The 18497-nt window shown below is 46.6% G+C and overlaps 1 protein-coding gene across 1 annotated transcript in view; it reads left to right on the forward strand.

Annotated features, from left to right (window-relative positions):
• Window positions 1–11506, forward strand: part of GNA15 (G protein subunit alpha 15) — a 33688-nt gene extending 22182 nt beyond the window's left edge. The window contains exon 7 of the mRNA XM_070931877.1: window positions 11274–11506. Within this exon, the coding sequence (XP_070787978.1) occupies window positions 11274–11506 (233 nt within the window). The remainder of the gene's footprint in view (window positions 1–11273) is intronic.
• The last annotated feature ends 6991 nt before the right edge of the window (window positions 11507–18497 follow it).

Consider the following 18497-nt stretch of genomic DNA (forward strand, 5'->3'; position numbering starts at 1 on the left):
CTTGTAGTCCAACACCTTGCTCAGGCAGTTGACCCTATACCAGTGATGGCTAACCTTTTTGCCGTCGCGTGCCAAAAGCAGGGGAACGTGGGGGGGGGGGTATTTGCGCACATGCGTGCCCACACCCATAATTCAATGCGCCCCTCACATGCATGCGTGACTGCTCCACGCTCCCCCCGCTTTTGGCACATGATGGCCCGGTAGGCCTGTTTTTTGCCTTCCGGGCTCCAGAGCCTTTCTAGGAGCCTGGGGAGGACAGAAATGGCCTTCCCCATCCCCCCTCCTTTTCTGGCCTCGGGAGGGTCTCTGAGGGAATGGGGAAGGCCGTTTTTGCCCTCCCCACGCTTCTAGAAAGGCTCTGGAGCCTGGAGATAGTGAAAAATGGGCCTTCCCCATCCCACCGGAGGCCCTCCGGAGGCCGGAAACAGGCTGTTTCCCGACTTCCAGTCGGCCCAGAGGGCCCAAAAATGAGCGGAACTAGGGCAATGCTCGCGTGCCCACCGATATGGCTCCACGTGCCACCTGTGGCACTCGTGCCATAGGTTCGCCATCACGGCCCTATACCATTTCAGACAAGTAGCTACCCAGTCTCTTCTTGAGAACCTCCAGTGATGGAGCAGGTTGCTTCTTGTCCTGTTTAATTTGATTTATATGCCGCCCTTCTTCGGAGACTCAGGGCGGCTTACAATGCATTAAGCAATAGCCTTCATACTTTTGTATATTTATACAAAGCCAGCTTATTGCCCCCACAAACTGGGTCCTCAATTTACCTACCTTAGAAAGGATGGAAGGCTGAGTCAACCTTGAGCCTGGCGAGATTCGAACTTACTAATTGCAGACAGCTGGAGTTAAATTACAATGCATTAGTCTGCTGAGCTATCCAGGCTCTTCAGGAATCCAGGAAGTTGATCTCTTCCTCTTTGGGGCAGCCCCTCAAATACTGGAATACTGCTATCATGTCCCCCCTAGTCCTTCTTTTCTCTAGACTGGCCATACCCAGTTTCTGCAACTGTTTCTTCATATGTTTTTGTCTCCAGGCCTGTAATCATCTTAGTTGCTCTTCTCTGCACTTTTTCCAAAATCTCAACAACTTGGTGGGGTTGCAGCCAAAGAAGGATGTTTAGAGGACATACTGGGGCTGTGGTTAGGGTGCAAATAGGGCCCAGCCCTTAGCGATTTCCTGTAGCATTTGAATGAAGAAAACACGTCGGTTTTGCGCTGAGTTTGGCCAGCCACACCTTTGCTTAGAATTTAGGCACACCTTTCATCTTCAAGCTGTTGTCGCTTTAAGATCGTGTTGGGTTTCTCAACCTTAGCAAGGAATTCCCCAGCCTGACCTTGGCAACTCTATGATAGCTGGACTTCAGTTTCCAGTATTCCTCAGCCCTTGGCAATGTTATGAGACTTAGAATAGAATAGAGATGGAAGGGACCTTGGAGGTCTTCTGGTCCAGCTCTCTGCTCAAGCAGGAGAACCTATATTATTTCAGATAAGTGACTGTCTAGCCTCGTGATGGCGAACTTATGGCACGCGTGCCACAGGTGGCACATGGAGCCATATTGGTGGGCACGTGAGCTCAGCTCCAACATACATGCACGTGCCGGCCAGCTGATTTTCAGGCCTTCTGGGCCCACCAGAAGTAGGGAAACAGGTTGTTTCCTGCCTCTGGAGGGCCTGGGGGGGTGAGGAAGGCCCGTTTTTTTGCTCTCCCCAAGCTCCAGAGCCTGTCTGATGGGACCGGAAGTTGGCAAATGGGCCATTTCCGGCCTCCGTAGGGCCTCCGGGGCAGTGGGGAAGGCCGTTTTCACCCTCCCCAGGATCCTAGAGAGGCTCTGGAACCTGGGGAGAGCAAAAAAACAGGCCTTCCAGTCCCACCAGAAGTCAGCAAGTGGGCCGTTTCGGCCTCCAGATGGCCTCCGGGGTGGGGGGGGAGGCAGTTTTCGCCCTCCCCAGGATCCTAGAGAGGCTCTGGAGCCTGGGGAGAGCAAAAAACGGGCCTACCGGGCCCACCGGGCCATCAAGTGCCAAAAGCGGGGGGAACATGGGGGGCGGTCACACATGCATGTGGGGGGGGGCAGAGGGGCATATAATTATGGGTGTGGGCACACGCGCGTGTGACCCCCACTGTGCTCCCCCTGCTTTTGGTACGCGATGGCAAAAAGGTTAGCCATCGCTGGTCTAGCCTCTTCTTAAAAACCTCCAATGATGGAGCGCCCACGATTTCTGAAGGCAAGCTGTTCCACTGATTAATTGTCCTCACTCTTAGGAAATTTCTCCTTAGTTCTAAATTGATTCTCTCCTTGATTAGTTTCCACCCATTGCTTCTTGTCCTGCCCTCAGGTGCTTTGGAGAATAGCTTGACTCCCTCTTCTTTGTGGCAGCCCCTGAGATACTGGAACACTGCTATCATATTGCCTCTAATTCTTCTTTTCTTTACACTAGCTAGCCAAACCCAATTCATGCAGCCGTTCTTCATATGTTTTGGTCTACAGGCCTTTGATCATCTTAGTTACTTCTCTCTGAACTTTTTCCAAAGTCTCAATATCTTTTTTGTAGAGACTTTAACTCTTAAAATTCCTCAGTGAGCCATTGGCTACTTTATTGTTGTGGATTTAATAAGACCCACACAACTTTTCAGGGTTAGCCAGAGACATTGTATATTGCGCAATAGGTTCAAAGCTCTGTACATGAAGCGTTGAACAAAGAGAGAAATTAGGTACAATGGTTTTTATACTCTTCTAAGACAAAGGATTCTGTTAACTCAGCAGTTCATATGATCATATACATTTGTCATATTTAATTGACACTTCCCAATTACCAAGTTTCATATTATTCTTTGCCAACAGTCATAATTCTTTTTGCCAATTACTGAAGCATAGATTCAAATTATCTCTTGTTGATATTACATGTGGTCATCCTTTGATCTGTTTTAACCTGCAAACAAATATCTCTATCTCTGGCAACTGAGGGGCCTCTCTTGTGAATGTTTCTACTTCAAAGGAATTCTCTGCCTTTCAACTGGTTAATTGGCTTCCCTCAAACAAGCACATTTCCTTTCTTACAATACTATGAATAAAGAGGGCCCTTCAGTGATCATCCAGCTGGACCCACATTTACCTACATTATTATGATGTGTGTGTGTGTGTGTGTGTGTGTCAACTCTGAAGCTGGCCTGACTGAGGCCATCTTGGAGGCTTTGGTGTTGCCACAATGGTGATGAGGGATAGGGAGGGAGGAATTTCCTGACAGTGGGAACAATTAATCAGTGGAACAACTTGCCTCCAGAAGTTGTGAATGCTCCAACACTGGAAGCTTTTAAGAAGATGTTGGATAACCATTTGTCTGAAGTGGTGCAGGGTTTCCTTCCTAAGCAGGGGGTTGGACTAGAAGACCTCCAAGGTCCCTTCCAACTCTGTTATTCTGTTAGTCTGAATAGAGATAGTTGGAGTTTTGTAGCCAAAACAAAATAGTTTCCCCTGAGAACCAAGGACATTCCCACCGGTGGCTGAAGAGAGGAAGAGCGATGTTTCCAAGCAACCGGACAGCATCCTGATTGGACCATGTGACTGATTGTTTGGAAAAGGGGAATTTTTTTTTTACTTTTAATTAGGTGAAAACTGCGGGAACTTTTAGAGTCGGTTTTTACCAGTCTGTGCCAATATGATATAAAACTGTCCTTTAAGGAACCTACTTGTCTCGGAGTTCTGTTTGCCATGGGTGTATTAACTTGGAATCCTGACAGTGTGGACTTCAATTCCCAGAATTCCTCAGCAGTTCTTGGCGACTTTATGAAGTATGGGACTTCAACTCCCAGAATTCCTCAGCCAGTCATGGTGGGGAAAGCTAGCTGGGGAATTCTGGGAGTTGAAGTCCACCCATCATAAAGTTGGCCAGGTTAAGAAACACTGCTTTAAGGTACTACCGGCACCTCTGGATGAGAAAGAGGTTTTTCCTTTCTGCTGATGCTAACTGGGCCCCCCTGTATGTCCCTAATCCTGATTCCCTATCATGGCAGATTTGTATAGGTCAGGGGTCAGCAACCCGCGGCTCTGGAGCCGCTTGTAGCTCTTTCATCCCTCTGCTGCAGCTCCCTGTTGCCGATCGACTCCACAATTGATAGGGCTTTCGGTTAGGATAGGTAGAGGAAAAAGAACACCCTGCTAGGAGGAGACTCTATGGTGGGGGAACCGGACTTCCGGTTGGCTCCAGAATTAAACGGAGTCTTCCGGTTAGGAACTTTGTGGCTCTTTGAGTGTTTAAGGTTGCCGACCCCTAGTATAGGTAGTCCTCAATTTACAACAGTTTGTTTAATGACCGTTCAAGAGTTACAATGTCACTGATAAAAGTGACTTATGACTTCTTTGTTCACACTTGCAACCGTTGCAGCGTGGTACAACTTGTGGTCACATGATCAAAATTCAGATGCTTGGCAACTGGTTCATATTTATGACGGTCGCAGTGGCCCCCGGGGGGGTGGCGTGTCACGTGATCCCCTTTTACGACCTTCTGACCAGCAAAGTCACTGGGGAAGCCAGATTCACTTAACAATCACGTCACCAACTTAACAGATGCAGTGCTTCACTTAACCACTGGGGCGAGTTAAGGTCATAAAATGGGGCAAAACTCAATAAACGTCTTGCTTAGTGACAGAGATTTTGGGGCTCAGTTGTGGCCATAAATCAAGGGCTACCTGGAACATGAAAGTCAGGATCTAAGAAAGGTATCATGAAGTTGTTAGCACCATACTGCAAATCCTACAAGGTGTCAACACAATTGGAAACAACAGTGCTACCATAGTTGGTTCCCAGGAACCTCTTCCTCCTGGGCCCAGAGAAATACAGGTAGTCCTCGACTTACAACAGTTCATTTAGTGACCGTTCAAAGTTACAACAGCACTATAAAAAGAGACTTCTGACCGTTTTTCACCGTTTTCCAGCATTCCCATGATCAGCTCAAAATTCAGGTGCTTGGCAACTGACTCACATTTATGACCGTTGCTGTGTCCCAAGGACATGGTATCCCCCTTTTGCGACCTTCCGACGAACAAAGTCAATGGGGCAGCCGGATTCACTTAACAACCGGGTTAGTGACTTATCAACTGCAGTGATTCACTTATCAACTGAGGCAAGAAAGGTCGTAAAACAGGGCAAAGCTCACTTAACAAATGTCTCACTTCACGACAGAAATCGTGGGCTCAATTGTCATAAGTCAAGGACTACCTGTATTGTCTCTAAAGAGGAGAGAGCTTTCATAATAACAAATCTGGCCAAATAGAACTCTGGAATTACAGATAGACCTCTATGTACGACCAAAATTGAGCCCCAGAGTTCCATGGCTAAGCAAAAAAAGTTGTTAAGTGAATTTGACCACTTCCTTGCCACCGTTGTTAAAATGAATCGCTGCGGTTGTAAACTTAGTAACAAGGTTGTTAAGTGAATCTTGTTTCCCCAAGCATGGGACTTCATACTTCAGGAGGTCTGAAGGTTGTAAAAGGGATACTGCAATTGTCATAAATATGAGTCATTTGCCAAGTGTCCAAATTTTGATCCTGCCACCATTGGGATGCTACAATGGTTGTAAGTGTGAAAAACGGTCATAAGTCACTAAATGAACGGTTGAACTGTGTTTCCCTGAAAATAAGACTGAGTCTTATATTAATTTTTACTCCAAAAGACGCATTAGGGCTTATTTCTTATTTCTTCTTAAGCCGGGCTGGCTTAAGAAGAAATTTTAAATGTTTTAATTGGTTTGTATTTTTAATTTTGGGCCAAATTTATATATATTTTAATTGTTTTTAATATTTGTATTCCATGTTTTTTAATTCTGGCTGTACACCGCCCTGAGTCCTCAGGGAGAAGGGCGGTATATAAATTTAAAATAAAATAAAATAAAAAATAAATTTTCTGGTTAGGTCTTATTTTTGGGGAAATACGGTACTAAATGCACCTATCTGGTTGACAATCGTAACTGGGGTTTATTTGGAGGGTAAGGCTTATATTATGAGCATCCTGAAAAATCATGCTAGGGCTTATTTTCCGATTGGGTCTTATTTTTGGGGAAATACGGTACTGAATGCATCCATCTGGCTGACAATCGTAACTGGGGCTTATTTTGGGGGTAAGGCGTATATTATGAGCATCCTGAAAAATCATGCTAGGGCTTATTTTCTGGTTAGGTCTTATTTTTGGGGAAATACGGTACTAAATGCATCCATCTGGCTGACAATCGTAACTGGGGCTTATTTTGGGGGTAAAGCGTATATTATGAGCATCCTGAAAAATCATGCTAGGGCTTATTTTCTGATTGGGTCATATTTTTGGGGTAATACGGTACTGAATGCATCCATCTGGCTGACAATCGTAACTGGGGCTTATTTTGGGGGTAAGACTTATAACATGAACATCCTGAAAAATCATGCTAGGGCTTATTTTCTGGTTAGGTCTTATTTTTGGGGAAATACGGTACTAAATGCATCCATCTGGCTGACAATCGTAACTGGGGCTTATTTTGGGGGTAAGGCGTATATTATGAGCATCCTGAAAAATCATGCTAGGGCTTATTTTCTGGTTAGGTCTTATTTTTGGGGAAATACGGTACTAAATGCATCCATCTGGCTGACAATCGTAACTGGGGCTTATTTTGGGGGTAAGGCGTATATTATGAGCATCCTGAAAAATCATGCTAGGGCTTATTTTCTGATTGGGTCATATTTTTGGGGTAATACGGTACTGAATGCATCCATCTGGCTGACAATCGTAACTGGGGCTTATTTTGGGGGTAAGGCTTATATTACGAGCATCCTGAAAAATCATGCTAGGGCTTATTTTCCGGTTGGGGAAAATTTTTTTTTGGGGAAACAGGGTAAGTAGAGGACTGCTTGTACTGTATTTGGAAAAGGATTGCTTCCGTTTGAACAGCTGCCAAGAAGGTGAAAAGTTTCTAGCTGGTTTGTTGGTTGGCAAATCAGAGACGGTAAAAAGGTTGTTGCTCTCTATTTCCGCTTCTGCGGAGTCCCTGGTGCTCTCTGAGGTCGGTTGTTTCCTTGCAGACATTTCATCACCTAACTAGGTAACGTCATCAGGGCATCTCTGATGAAACATCTGCAAGAAAACAACCATGCTCGGAGAGCACCCAGGATCCCGCAGGTCAACCCTGAGCTACAAATATCCTCTTCCATTAGTTCCCCTTTTTGTGTGGCTTTTATTCCGTCTAGAGAAAAACACACAATGATGCGGGATGTTGGGAGTCAGAAGGAAGAGCTGCAGTCCAGGGGTGGGCTTCAAAAATTTTAGCAAGGGGTTCTCTGCTTGGTTGCTGGGTGGGTGTGGCCATGATGGGCCATGATGGGCGTTGCCTAGTCAGCCTCCTGAACCACGGATGGGGGAGTGCATTTTTGCCCTCCCCAGGCTTCGGAGGCTTTCCTTGAGCCTCTGGGAGGGCGAAAACTGCCTCCCCAGGCTCCGGCGGCCCTTCCCGAACTTCCGGTAGGCTCATTTTTCACCCTCCCCAAGCCTCCGTGTTTGCCCTGCACTTACCTGCATCCAAAACTGGCCGCGTGGAGACTCCTGGGAAGGGCAGGATGGGGTGGGCGGGGCCAGCCAGGAGTGGGATTTGAGGGACCTCCGAACAGCACAGAATCTTAGCTAGGGGTTCTCCCGAACCCCTGCGAACCCCCAACAGCCCACCTCTGCTGCAGACTAAGCAATGGTCAGATAAGAGGCGGCTGAGCCTGCAGAGAGAAAAGGGGTGTGTGGCAAACACCTCGGAAGGATGCTTTCCTAGTTTCTTGGGCTGTGGAGAAAATGGGGGGACTGATGTACAGGTGTATCACTAAATGTCTATGGCAGGGGTGTCAAACTTAAAGCCCGGGGGCCGGATTTGGGCCGCGGGTGCTTAGATCTGGCCTGCGGGGCCACCCTGGAAACAGCGAAGGACCAGTCTATGGTGCCTCTGCCAGCAAAAGCAGAGCTTGGGAGAGCTGTGTGCAACCCTCCCGAGCTCCGTTTTTGCTGGCAGAGGGTTGCAGGAGGCCATCGCAGCTGAAAACGGAACTTGGAACTTGGAAGCCCGTTTTTGCTGGCAGAGTGCTCGGGCCGCCACAGGCACCCCCAACCCGAGTAATGTTGAGCTGGCTACGCCCCCTGTCCATGCCCACCCTAGCCCCCCAAGGTCAAACACAACCCTGTGTCAGGTTTCGAGGTCGTCTCAAATAAATTGCATTTCAAACAAAGTCTTTGAAGGAAAACTCCTATTTATTAAGCACGACATTCTAAAATCAGACTCCATCGAAGCCAACACTGACTTCCAGACCCAAAACCCTCCCTTTCCGTTCCCCACTTCCCTGCACTCATTGGCCATCTTCCAAGTCATTCTACCCCTAATCTACCGCTCCAGCTCAAAGGAATTTCCCCCCCTCCCATTCCATCTCCTAGGGGATATTATCTCCAGAGAAAATAAGTAGGTAAAAAGTCAAACGTCCCTTTCCAGACGCCTCCACTTCTCCTTCTTATGTCAGCACTAGAGTAAATGCAGCTTGAAGTGCTGACACCCTGATGTGGCCCTCAATGAAATCGAGTTTGACACCCCTGGTCAATGGGGATTCTCACTCATCCAGGTCGTGGTTGTCCCAAAGGTGTTTTTTTAGAGTAGAGTAGAGTAGAGTAGAGTAGAGTAGAGTAGAATAGAATAGAATAGAATAGAATAGAATAGAATAGAATAGAATAGAATAGAATAGAATAGAATTTTTTATTGGCCAGGTGTGATTGGACACACAAGGAATTTGTCTTGGTGCATACGCTCTCAGTATACATAAAAGATACATTCGTCAAGAATCATAAGGTACAACACTTAATGATAGTCATAGGATACAAATAAGCAATCAGGAAACAATCAATATCAATATAAATCGTAAGGATACAAGCAACAAAATTACAGTCATACAGTCATAAATGGGAGGAGATGGGTGGTGGGAATGATGAGAAGATTAGTAGGAGTGCAGACTTAGTAACTAGTTTGACAGTGTTGAGGGAATTATTTGTTTAGCAGAGTGATGGCATTCAGGAAAAAACTGTCCTTGTGTCTAGTTGTTCTGGTGTGCAGTTCTCTATAGCGTCGTTTTGAGGGTAGGAGTTGAAACAGTTTATGTCCAGGATGTGAGAATATTTTCACAGCCCTCTTTTTGACTCGTGCAGTATACTGGTTCTCCATGGAAGGCAGGTTGGTAGCCGTTGTTTTTTCTGCAGTTCTAACTATCCTCTGAAGTCAGTGTTTGTCTTGTTGGGTTGCAGAACCGAACCAGACAGTTATGGAGGTGCAGATGACAGACTCAATAATTCCTCTGTAGAACTGGATCAGCAGCTCCTTGGGCAGTTTGAGCTTTCTGAGTTGGCGCAGAAAGAACATTCTTTGTTGGGCTTTTTTGATGAAGTTTTTGATGCTGGGTGTCCCTTTTAGATCTTGCGATATGGTAGAACCTAGAAATTTGAAGGTCTCTACTGTTGATACTGTGTTGTCTAGTATTGTGAGAGGTGGAAGTATGGGAGGGTTTCAAGAGGCAACTGGAGTTTCTGCTTTTTCTTTGAAGACATTTCGCTTCTCATCCAAGGAGCTTCTTCAGCTCAATTATGCAGGTGGTCCTCGATTTACAACAGTTCATTTAGTGACCGTTCGAAGTTACAACATCACTGGAAAAAAGGACTTAACGACTGTTTCTCAGGCGACCGTTGCAGCATCCCCACACATCACGTGATCATAATTCAGACACTTGGCCACTGGCTCATATTTACGATGGTGGCAATGTCCCGGAGTCCTTCGATCCTCTTTTTGCGACCTTCTGACAAGCCAAGTCAATGGGGAAGCCAATTTTACTTAAGCACCGTGTTGCTAATTTAAAAACTGCCCCGATTCGCTTAACGATTCTATCAAGAAAGGTTGTTAAATGAGGCAGAGCTCATTTAAGAACTGTCTCGCTTAGCAAGGGACATGAGATGACCCGGGGCGTAGCACGAAGGCAACATAGCCAGAGAATCAGTATGAATCCCTTTATTGGCACCAACTCTGGCCCCAACGTCCCTTTTACGGCCTGGAGAAAAGCTCTCCCACAAACCTGCAGATACTCCAGTCCAGGGGTGAAATGCTCCCGGTTCGGACCGGATCGCCCAATCCTGTAGCGATGGAGGCGGGTGGTTTGGAGAACCGGTAGCAAAAAATCCCTGCCCCCTCCATTGCCCAGCTGAGCCGTGCAATCATCAGAGGCTTTTTTTTAATTTTTAAAAGCATTTTTTCTACAACCTCTTTGGCCAAAAAAATGCTTTTAAAAGTAAAAAAAAAGCCTCTGCCAATCAGGCAAGTCAGCTGGGATCATCAGAGGCTTTAAAGGCATTTTTTTTACAACCTCTTTGGCCGAAGAGGTTGTAGAAAAAATGGTTTTAAAAGTAAAAAAAAAAAAAAAAAGTTGCCCACGCCCACTTAGTCATATTACCACCATCACCACCACCAAGCCACGCCCACAGAACCGATAGTAACAAATTTTACATTTCACCCCTGCTCCAGTCCCAACGCTGCAAACAGAACGACTGCAATCAATCACTCCAGCAGGGCAAGATAAGGAGTCCCAGAGGGGAAGAATGATTCCAGCAAGACAAGATAGGCACACAGTAGCATGGCAGTAATTCAGAGGGTCGGGAGGTAATGCCAGGAATGCAGGCCACAACTCTCAACACCAGATTAATTCAGCGTTTGTTCCGGGCAAACACCCCTCCCAACTGCTCTCCTTTAAACTCCATCCCCAGGTGTGCCTTGTGAAGGGAATCGGGGCCTTTATCTTCCTCCTAAGCCACATAACCCACGTTGCTCTCTTCTGCGTTCTTCCCTGTGTGCCTTAGAATGAGGAGGGGGTGGGCCTTGGTCTTCATCTGAAACCCCTCTCTCTTGTTCTACCTCTCCCCTGCTCTGCCCAGCCTTCCCCAGTTTCCTCCACAGCCAACAGAGCCACTCTCCTGCTCTCCGTCAGCTGTTCGTCTTCCGCCTCAAATTCAGACTCTGACAGGGGCATGACAGGACATTTTGGGGTCAACTGTAGTTGTAAATTGGGGACTACCTGTAAAGGCAATGGCTGTACAACCATCTCCGCACGACGCTGCATATGTTCCCTCTGTTACATTGTTCCGTTACATTACTCTGTTACATTGCCACGGAGCAATGTAATCCAGGTTTAAGGCTACCGGGAGGAGCCTGGATGATTCACACAACGTCTTCTCTTTCTCCTTTCCCAGGTCCCAAGCGAGACGTTCACGCGGCCAAACGCTTCATCTTCGAGATGTACGACGACATCTTCCACCAGTGTCTCGACGAGCCTCTTTGTGGCGGTTCCCCTTCCGCCTTCAGACCCCGGTTCCTTTACCACCATTACACCTGCGCCACCGACACGCAGAACATCTGCGCGGTTTTCGCGGATATCAAGGACGCCGTTCTGGCCAGCTACTTGGAAGAGTTCAACCTGGTTTGAAGAGGCCGGCTCCAGGGGCATCACGGAATTGCTGGGCGTGCAAATCCAGATGTGGCGTCGGTCGTGAGAAACAGAGCTTGCAAGAAGCTGAATTCACAAGGAAGCATCCCTGCGGGTGATGCCTGGATGGAAAAAGCGACTGTTTGTCATATCCTTTGCCCCGTCTTCTTGTGGGAACCTTGGACCGAACGGGGGGCAATCCGGAGTCTCAGTGCCGGGAAGGATTTTTTGAAATAATGTTGCAGCTGCACCACTGAACAGATGTACAATTTAACAGAATAAGAGTTAGAAGGGACCTCGGAGGTCTTCTAGTCCAACCCCCTGCTTAGGCAGGAAACTGTACACCAGTAGTGGGTTCCTCCCGGTTCGACCCACTTCTCCCGAGCCGGTAGCGGTGACGATATGACGTCACCGAACCAGTTTTGCCCCCCGTGCCCCCCCACCCCCGCATTATTCTTACCTTTTATTTGGGCCCACCCCCAATCTATTGCTGCCTCCTGAGTCCCAGCTAGAGGGGAAAAAACTGTTTAAACTCTTGCAGGAAACCCGACACTATTCCAGACAAATGGTTTCCAATCTCTTCTTAAAAACCTCCAGTGATGAAGCATCCGCAACTTTTGGAGGCAAGTCGTTCCGCTGATTCATTGATTAAATTAATCAACGGAACTGATTATCTGAATAAAGCAGGGGTGCTATTCAGCAGGCTCTGACAGGTTCTGGAGAACCGGTAGCGGAAATTTTGAGTATTTCGGAGAACCAGCAGATACCACCTCTGGCTGGACCTAGAGTGGGGTGGGAATGGAGGTTTTACAATATCCTTTCCCCAGGAATGGGGATTTTTTTTTTTTTAATTTGATTTATATGCCGCCCTTCTCGGGAGACTCAGGGCGGCTTACAATGTGCTAAGCAATAGCCTTCATACTTTTGTATATTTATACAAAGTCAGCTTATTGCCCCCACAATCTGGGTCCTCATTTTACCTACCTTAGAAAGGATGGAAGGCTGAGTCAACCTTGAGCCTTGGCGAGATTCGAACCTGCAGTAATTGCAGGCAGCTGTGTTAATAACTGTTAATAACAGTGCTTTAGTCTGCCGCACTACCAGGCTCCTTCTTTTGCAGTATCCTTCCCCTGCCACGCCCACCAAGGCACACCACACCCACCGAGCCACGCCCACAGAACTTGTAGTAAAAAAAAAATTGAATTCCACCACTGGATTAAAGTCTTAGTAAGGCCACACCTGGAATACTGCATCCAGTTTTGGTCACCACGTGAGAAAAAAGATGTTGAGACTTTGAAAAAAAAAAATGCAAAGAAGAGCAATTAAGATGATTAAAGGCCTGGAGAACTAAAACATACGAAGAACATATTGGGTTTGGCTAGTCTGAAGAAAAGAAGGACTAACGGTGACATTCGTATTTGAGGGGCTGCCACAAAGAAGAGGGAGTCAACTTATTTTCCATAAGACCAAAAGGCAGAGCAAGAAACGATGGATGGAAACTCATCAAGGAGAGACGCAACCTGGAATTAAGGAGAAACTTCCTAACAGTGAGAAGAATTAACCAGTGGAACTACTTGCCTCCAGAAGTTGTGGGTGCTTCATCACTGGAGGCTTTTAAGAAGAGACTGGACAGCCACTTGTTCGGAATGGCATATGGTCTGCTTGAGCATGGAGTTGGACTAGAAGATCTCCAAGGTCCCTCCCAGCTCTATTCTGATTGATTGATTGATTGATTGATTGATTGATTGATTGATTGAATTGTTTCCCCTGTCAGGAAATTTCTCCTTGTTGTAGGTTGGTCCCAGGGGTGGGTTCTAAATTTTTTTACTACCGGTTCTGTGGGCGTGGCTTATTTTGTAGGCGTGGCTTGATGGTCATGTGACATTTTTTTAGGATTTAGCAGAAGTACTGGTCTACCAGGCTTTTAACTGCTTGCACAGCTGTACCGGTCTACTCATTTGTTTTTGGAGGGTTCCGGTCTACCTATTTGTTTTTGGAGGCACTGGTCTACCCATTTACTTTTGCAGGCACTGATCTACCCATTTATTTTTGGAGGCACTGGTCTACTTATTTGTTCTTGGAGGGTTCCGGTCTACCCATTTGTTTTTCGAGCACACCGGTCTACTCATTTGTTTTTTGAGCGCACTGGTCTACCACCACACTGCCTTTTAACACTGATCAGCTGTAGGGCGGCCCTTTGAAGCCCCTTGGCAAGAGTTTAAACAGTTTTTTTCCTTCTAGCCAATCAGCTGGGACTCGGGAGGCAGCAATAGATTGGGGGTGGGGCCAGTGGTGGGTTCCTCCCGGTTCGGCCTGGTTTTCCCGAGCTGGTAGCGGTGACGATATGACGTCACCAAACTGGTTCTGCCCCCCCACCCCCCCACCCTCCTGCGCGCCCCCCCACCCACCCCCCGCGTTATTCTTACCTTTTATTTGGCCCCACCCCCAATTTATTGCTGCCTCCTGAGTCCCAGCTGATGGCTAGAGAGAAAAAAACTGTTTAAACTCTTGCCGCGGGGCTTCAAAGGGCTGCCCTATAGCTGATCAGTGTTAAAAGAAAACAAATGAGTAGACCGGTGCCTGCAAAAATACATGAGTAGATCAGTGCCTGCAAAAATACATGAGTAGATCAGTGCCTGCAAAAATAAATGGGTAGATCAGCGCCTGCAAAAATACATGAGTAGATCAGTGCCTGCAAAAATACATGAGTAGATCAGTGCCTGCAAAAATAAATGAGTAGACCAGTGCCTGCAAAAAATAAATGGGTAGATTGGTACAGCTCTGCAAGCAGTTAAAAGCCTGGTAGACCAGTACCTCTGCTAAATCCTAAATAATTGTCACATGACCATCAAACTACGCCCACAAAATAAGCCACGCCCACAGAACTGGTAGTAAAAAAATTTAGAACCCACCCCTGGGTGGGGCCAAATAAAAGGTAAGAATAACATGGGGGGACAGGGGGCCGAGGGGGGGCCCAGCTCCCGAACAAAGAGAACCGGTTCATATCGTCATCGCTACCAGTTCGGCCGAACCGGCCCGAACCAGGAGGAGCCCACCACTGGTTGGTCCCCTCCGTCATTTGGAGAGCCTCGTCTGACAAGAAATAAAATGCCATGAGAGTAGACAGAGTGATAAAATTTGACCCCTGAAGAGAAGAACACGAACAAGAGCAAGCAAGTTGGAGAGATAAGGAAGTCAACTCTGAAACAACAAGTTAACTCTCGGGCGTTGAAACCAGCAGTGTGAAAAGGCCGCTGAAATCACGCAGAGTGCAATGTGTGAACAAATGCAGCTATCACAAGATAAAATGAAGGCTGCGCTGAAGGGCTGGTGGGAAAACAACAGAACCTAAATATGATGCAGATAATAATGTGGATTATGTATGTATGTATGTATGTATGTCCGTACCTATGGTTATATATGAAGGTACAGGTAGCCCTTCCCTTACAAACCATTTGTTTCGTGCCATTCACATTTACAACAACACTGAAAAAAGTGACCTATGAAAAAGTTACTTTCACACTTACAGTCCATCTTAATATGCTGTTCCTGATATGTGATGTTTTTGTATACATACAGAGAAAGAAGCACTCTTGTGATCTTTGACTTTTAGGCTGGCTGTCAAACATCAGCCATCATACTACTGACTGTTTTGAACAATAGGCAGGATGTATTACACGAACGGCTGTTTTATATGTGAAATTATGACTGAGATATTTCTGCACCTATATTGGTTCACACTGTCAGGAAGTTTCTCCTTAGGTTTAGGTTGCTTCTCTCTTTGTTCAGTTTCCATCCGTTGCTTCTTGTTTTGCCTTCTGTGTCAGCGTCTCAGCACTGACATAGAAAAGGGAGATAAAGCCTGAATTTTTGCCTGCTAAATCCCTTTGAAGCTCGGTCTCCTTGGAAATGAAGAGGGGGGGAACATTCCTGTGAACTGACGAGAAAAGAAGTCAGGAGAATGACTTGGAAGATAGCCAATGAGAAGCAGAGAATTGGGGATCGGAAAGGGAGGGATTGGGGGGCAAAGGTCAGTCCTGACCGCACGAGCCATGATCCGGTTGCTGTACTCGAATAAAGAGAAAATTTCCTTAAAGATTGGCAGTTTGGAAATGCATTTATTTTGAGATAGCATCGAAGTCTGACATTCTGGTGCTTTAGAAAATACATTGCCCCCCTCTATCTTCTTTCTGGCAGCCCCTTAAAAGCCTGTTGCCTATCACACTCTTGGGCAAAGCATGTGAGCCATTTCCTCCTTTCAGTGGTCCATGAAAGTGCATCTATAGTATGTGAATAATAAAGTTGAAAAAAAGGTGAACAACATTTTTACAGAACTATAGATACGTTGAGGCTGGGTGTGACAAGGAATGGCTGGGAGGGGAGGGGCCAGGCGAGGGACCCCTTGACGTGAGTGACATTGAGTTGGCCACGCCTACCCAGTCACATGACCATCAAGCCACACCCACTATCACAGGACCATCAAGCCACACCCACAAAATAAGCCACGCCCACAGAACCGGTAGTAAAAAAAAAAATAGAACCCACCCCTGCTTACAACCTTGGCTGCCTCCCCACGGTCACTTCATAAATGATTCATTTTTATGACGGTTGCAGTGTCCTGTGGGGGGTGTATGTGTGTCACACGATTCCCTTTTGGGATCTTCTGACAAGCAATGTGGAAGCCAGATTCGCTTTACAACCATGATACAAACAACCACTGCAGTGACTCACATAACAGTAGCAAGAAGGGTCCTATCTACAGGTTATGTAAGTGTAATCTGCCGATTGTATGCTCCTATCTTCTCCAACCTTCATACATCACCTGGCAGGTAGGTGCTAGTGTGTGTGTGGGCATGAGTGTGTGTGTGTGTGGGGGAATGCTTACACAATTGCAGTTAATAAAACTTTTGTAGGTTAACAGAGTCCTCGTTCTGTGTTTTGGGTGTTACCTTGAGCAATTCATTACGGGGGAGAAGGAGGAGGAAGAGGAGGAAGAGAAGAGGAAGAGGAAAGGGGAAGAGAAGAGGGGGAGAGGGGAGAAAAGAAGAGGGGGAGAGAAGAGGAAGAGGGGGAAGAGGAGAGAGGAAGAGAAGAAGAGGGGAAGAGAAGAGGGAGGAAAGTGAGGGGAGAGGGGGAGAATAGGGAGGAGGAGAGAAGAGGAAGAGGAGTGAGGAGGAAGAGAAGAGAGAAGAGGAAGAGGAAAGGGGAAGAAGAGGGAGAAGAGGGAGGGAGAGGGGAGAAAAGAAGGGAGGGGGAAAAGAGGAAGAGGATGAAGAGGAGAGGAGAGGAAGAGAAGAAGAGGGGAAGAGAAGAGGGAGGAAAGTGAGGGGAGACGGGGAGAATAGGGAGGAGGAGAGAAGAGGATGAGAGGGAGAGAGAAGAGTGGAGGAGGAGAGAGAAGAGGAGAGAAGGGCCTGGTGGCTCAGCAGACCGATAGCATTGTGATTAACACCAGCTCTCTGCAATTACTGTAAGTTCGAATCTCACCAGGCTCAAGGTTGACTCAACCTTCCATCCTTTCAAAGGTAGGTAGAATGAGGACCCAGATTGTGGGGGCAATAAATTGACTTTGTATAAATATACAAAAGTATGAAGGCTATTGCTTAACGCATTGTAAGCCGCCCTGAGTCTCCGGAGAAGGGCGGCATATAAATCAAATTAAAAAAAAAAAAGAAGAAGAGGAAGAGAGAAGAGGAGAGGAGGGAGAGGAGGAAGAGGAGGGAGAGAAGAGGAAGAGAGAAGAGGAGAGAAGAGCGAGAGGAAGAGAAGAGAGGAGGGAGAGAAGAGAGAAGAGGAAGAGAAGAGCGAGAGGAGGAAGAGGAGAGTGAGGGGGAGAGAAGAGGAGAGAAGAAAAGGATGGGGAGGAGAGGAGAGGAGAGGAGAGTCTTGACCTGAAAGACAGAAGGGAGGAATGGGCAACACAGTTTAAAGAGTTGGGGTAGCCATGGGCTCAGGAAAGGGACTTCAGATATGGATGGAGTACAAATTCTCCAGAGTCGACATCAATCTTTCTCAAACTTGACAACGTTTAAGCTGTGTGGATATCAACTCCCAGAATTTCCCAGCCAGCCGTGCCTGACTTCTGGGAGAATTCTGGGAGTTGAAGTCTTAACACCTCTTAAAGTTGCTACCCAGAAAGCAGGCCTCTACCAATCATTCCACTCAGTCATGTATGTTAGCAATGGATTTATATATCATTTTACAGCCCTAAGCTGTAGTTTACAGACTCAGCCTATGGCCTCCAACAATCTGTTCCTGCATATATATTTTTATTTTATTTTTTTAAAAATTTTTTGCGCAAATTGAAAAAGGGAAGGAGGAGAAATCGTGAGGCCTGCCCGTCAGGCAGCACTTAAAGCTTTTTTAAAAAAAAAGAAAAAAAGAAAGAGAATTGCTCCAGTTTCTTGGTTTCATGCATTCGATCTCATGATGTGCTTGATCCAAGGAAGAAAGTCGGCTATGCGGGAATAAACGCCAGGAGGGACTTTACGGCCATAGGAAACGATGCCTTCCACCACTCCTCTGCACACCATAGGACCTCCGGAATCTCCCTGAGGAAAGAGGGAAGCAAAAAAAAAACTGCTAGAAAGAGAGAGAGAGTGAAATCTTTTGGGGAATATTAAAAGAGGCAGAATATTATATTTCCCCCAAAGGAGAAATGGAGAAAAATCTTAACAAAGGCAGAAAGCAGCCCCAACAGCCTCCAGCAGATGCCTGAAGTCTTTAGAGACGGATATTTTGTGCCCCTTAAGAAAGACTGGGCCAGCCTATTCACAAACAAAACACCTTCAACTCCATCTGATGGGATTAAGAAGGACCGGAAGTGACTTTTAGAACATGATACATTTAACCCACCACCATTAGAATAGCAAATTCCCTCCCCCTCCTCCTTTCACCTTCCTCTTCCTCCCCCTCCCCTTCCTTCTTATCTTTTTTTTTTATTGAAAAAGTTTTTCAAATACAGATTTTTCCCCCTTTCCCTCCCCCCTCC

This window comes from Pituophis catenifer, unplaced genomic scaffold (genome assembly GCF_029215685.1).
Source record: "Pituophis catenifer annectens isolate HBS135680 unplaced genomic scaffold, rPitCat1.0.hap2 SCAF_1, whole genome shotgun sequence".
NCBI classification, from domain to species: domain Eukaryota; kingdom Metazoa; phylum Chordata; class Lepidosauria; order Squamata; family Colubridae; genus Pituophis; species Pituophis catenifer.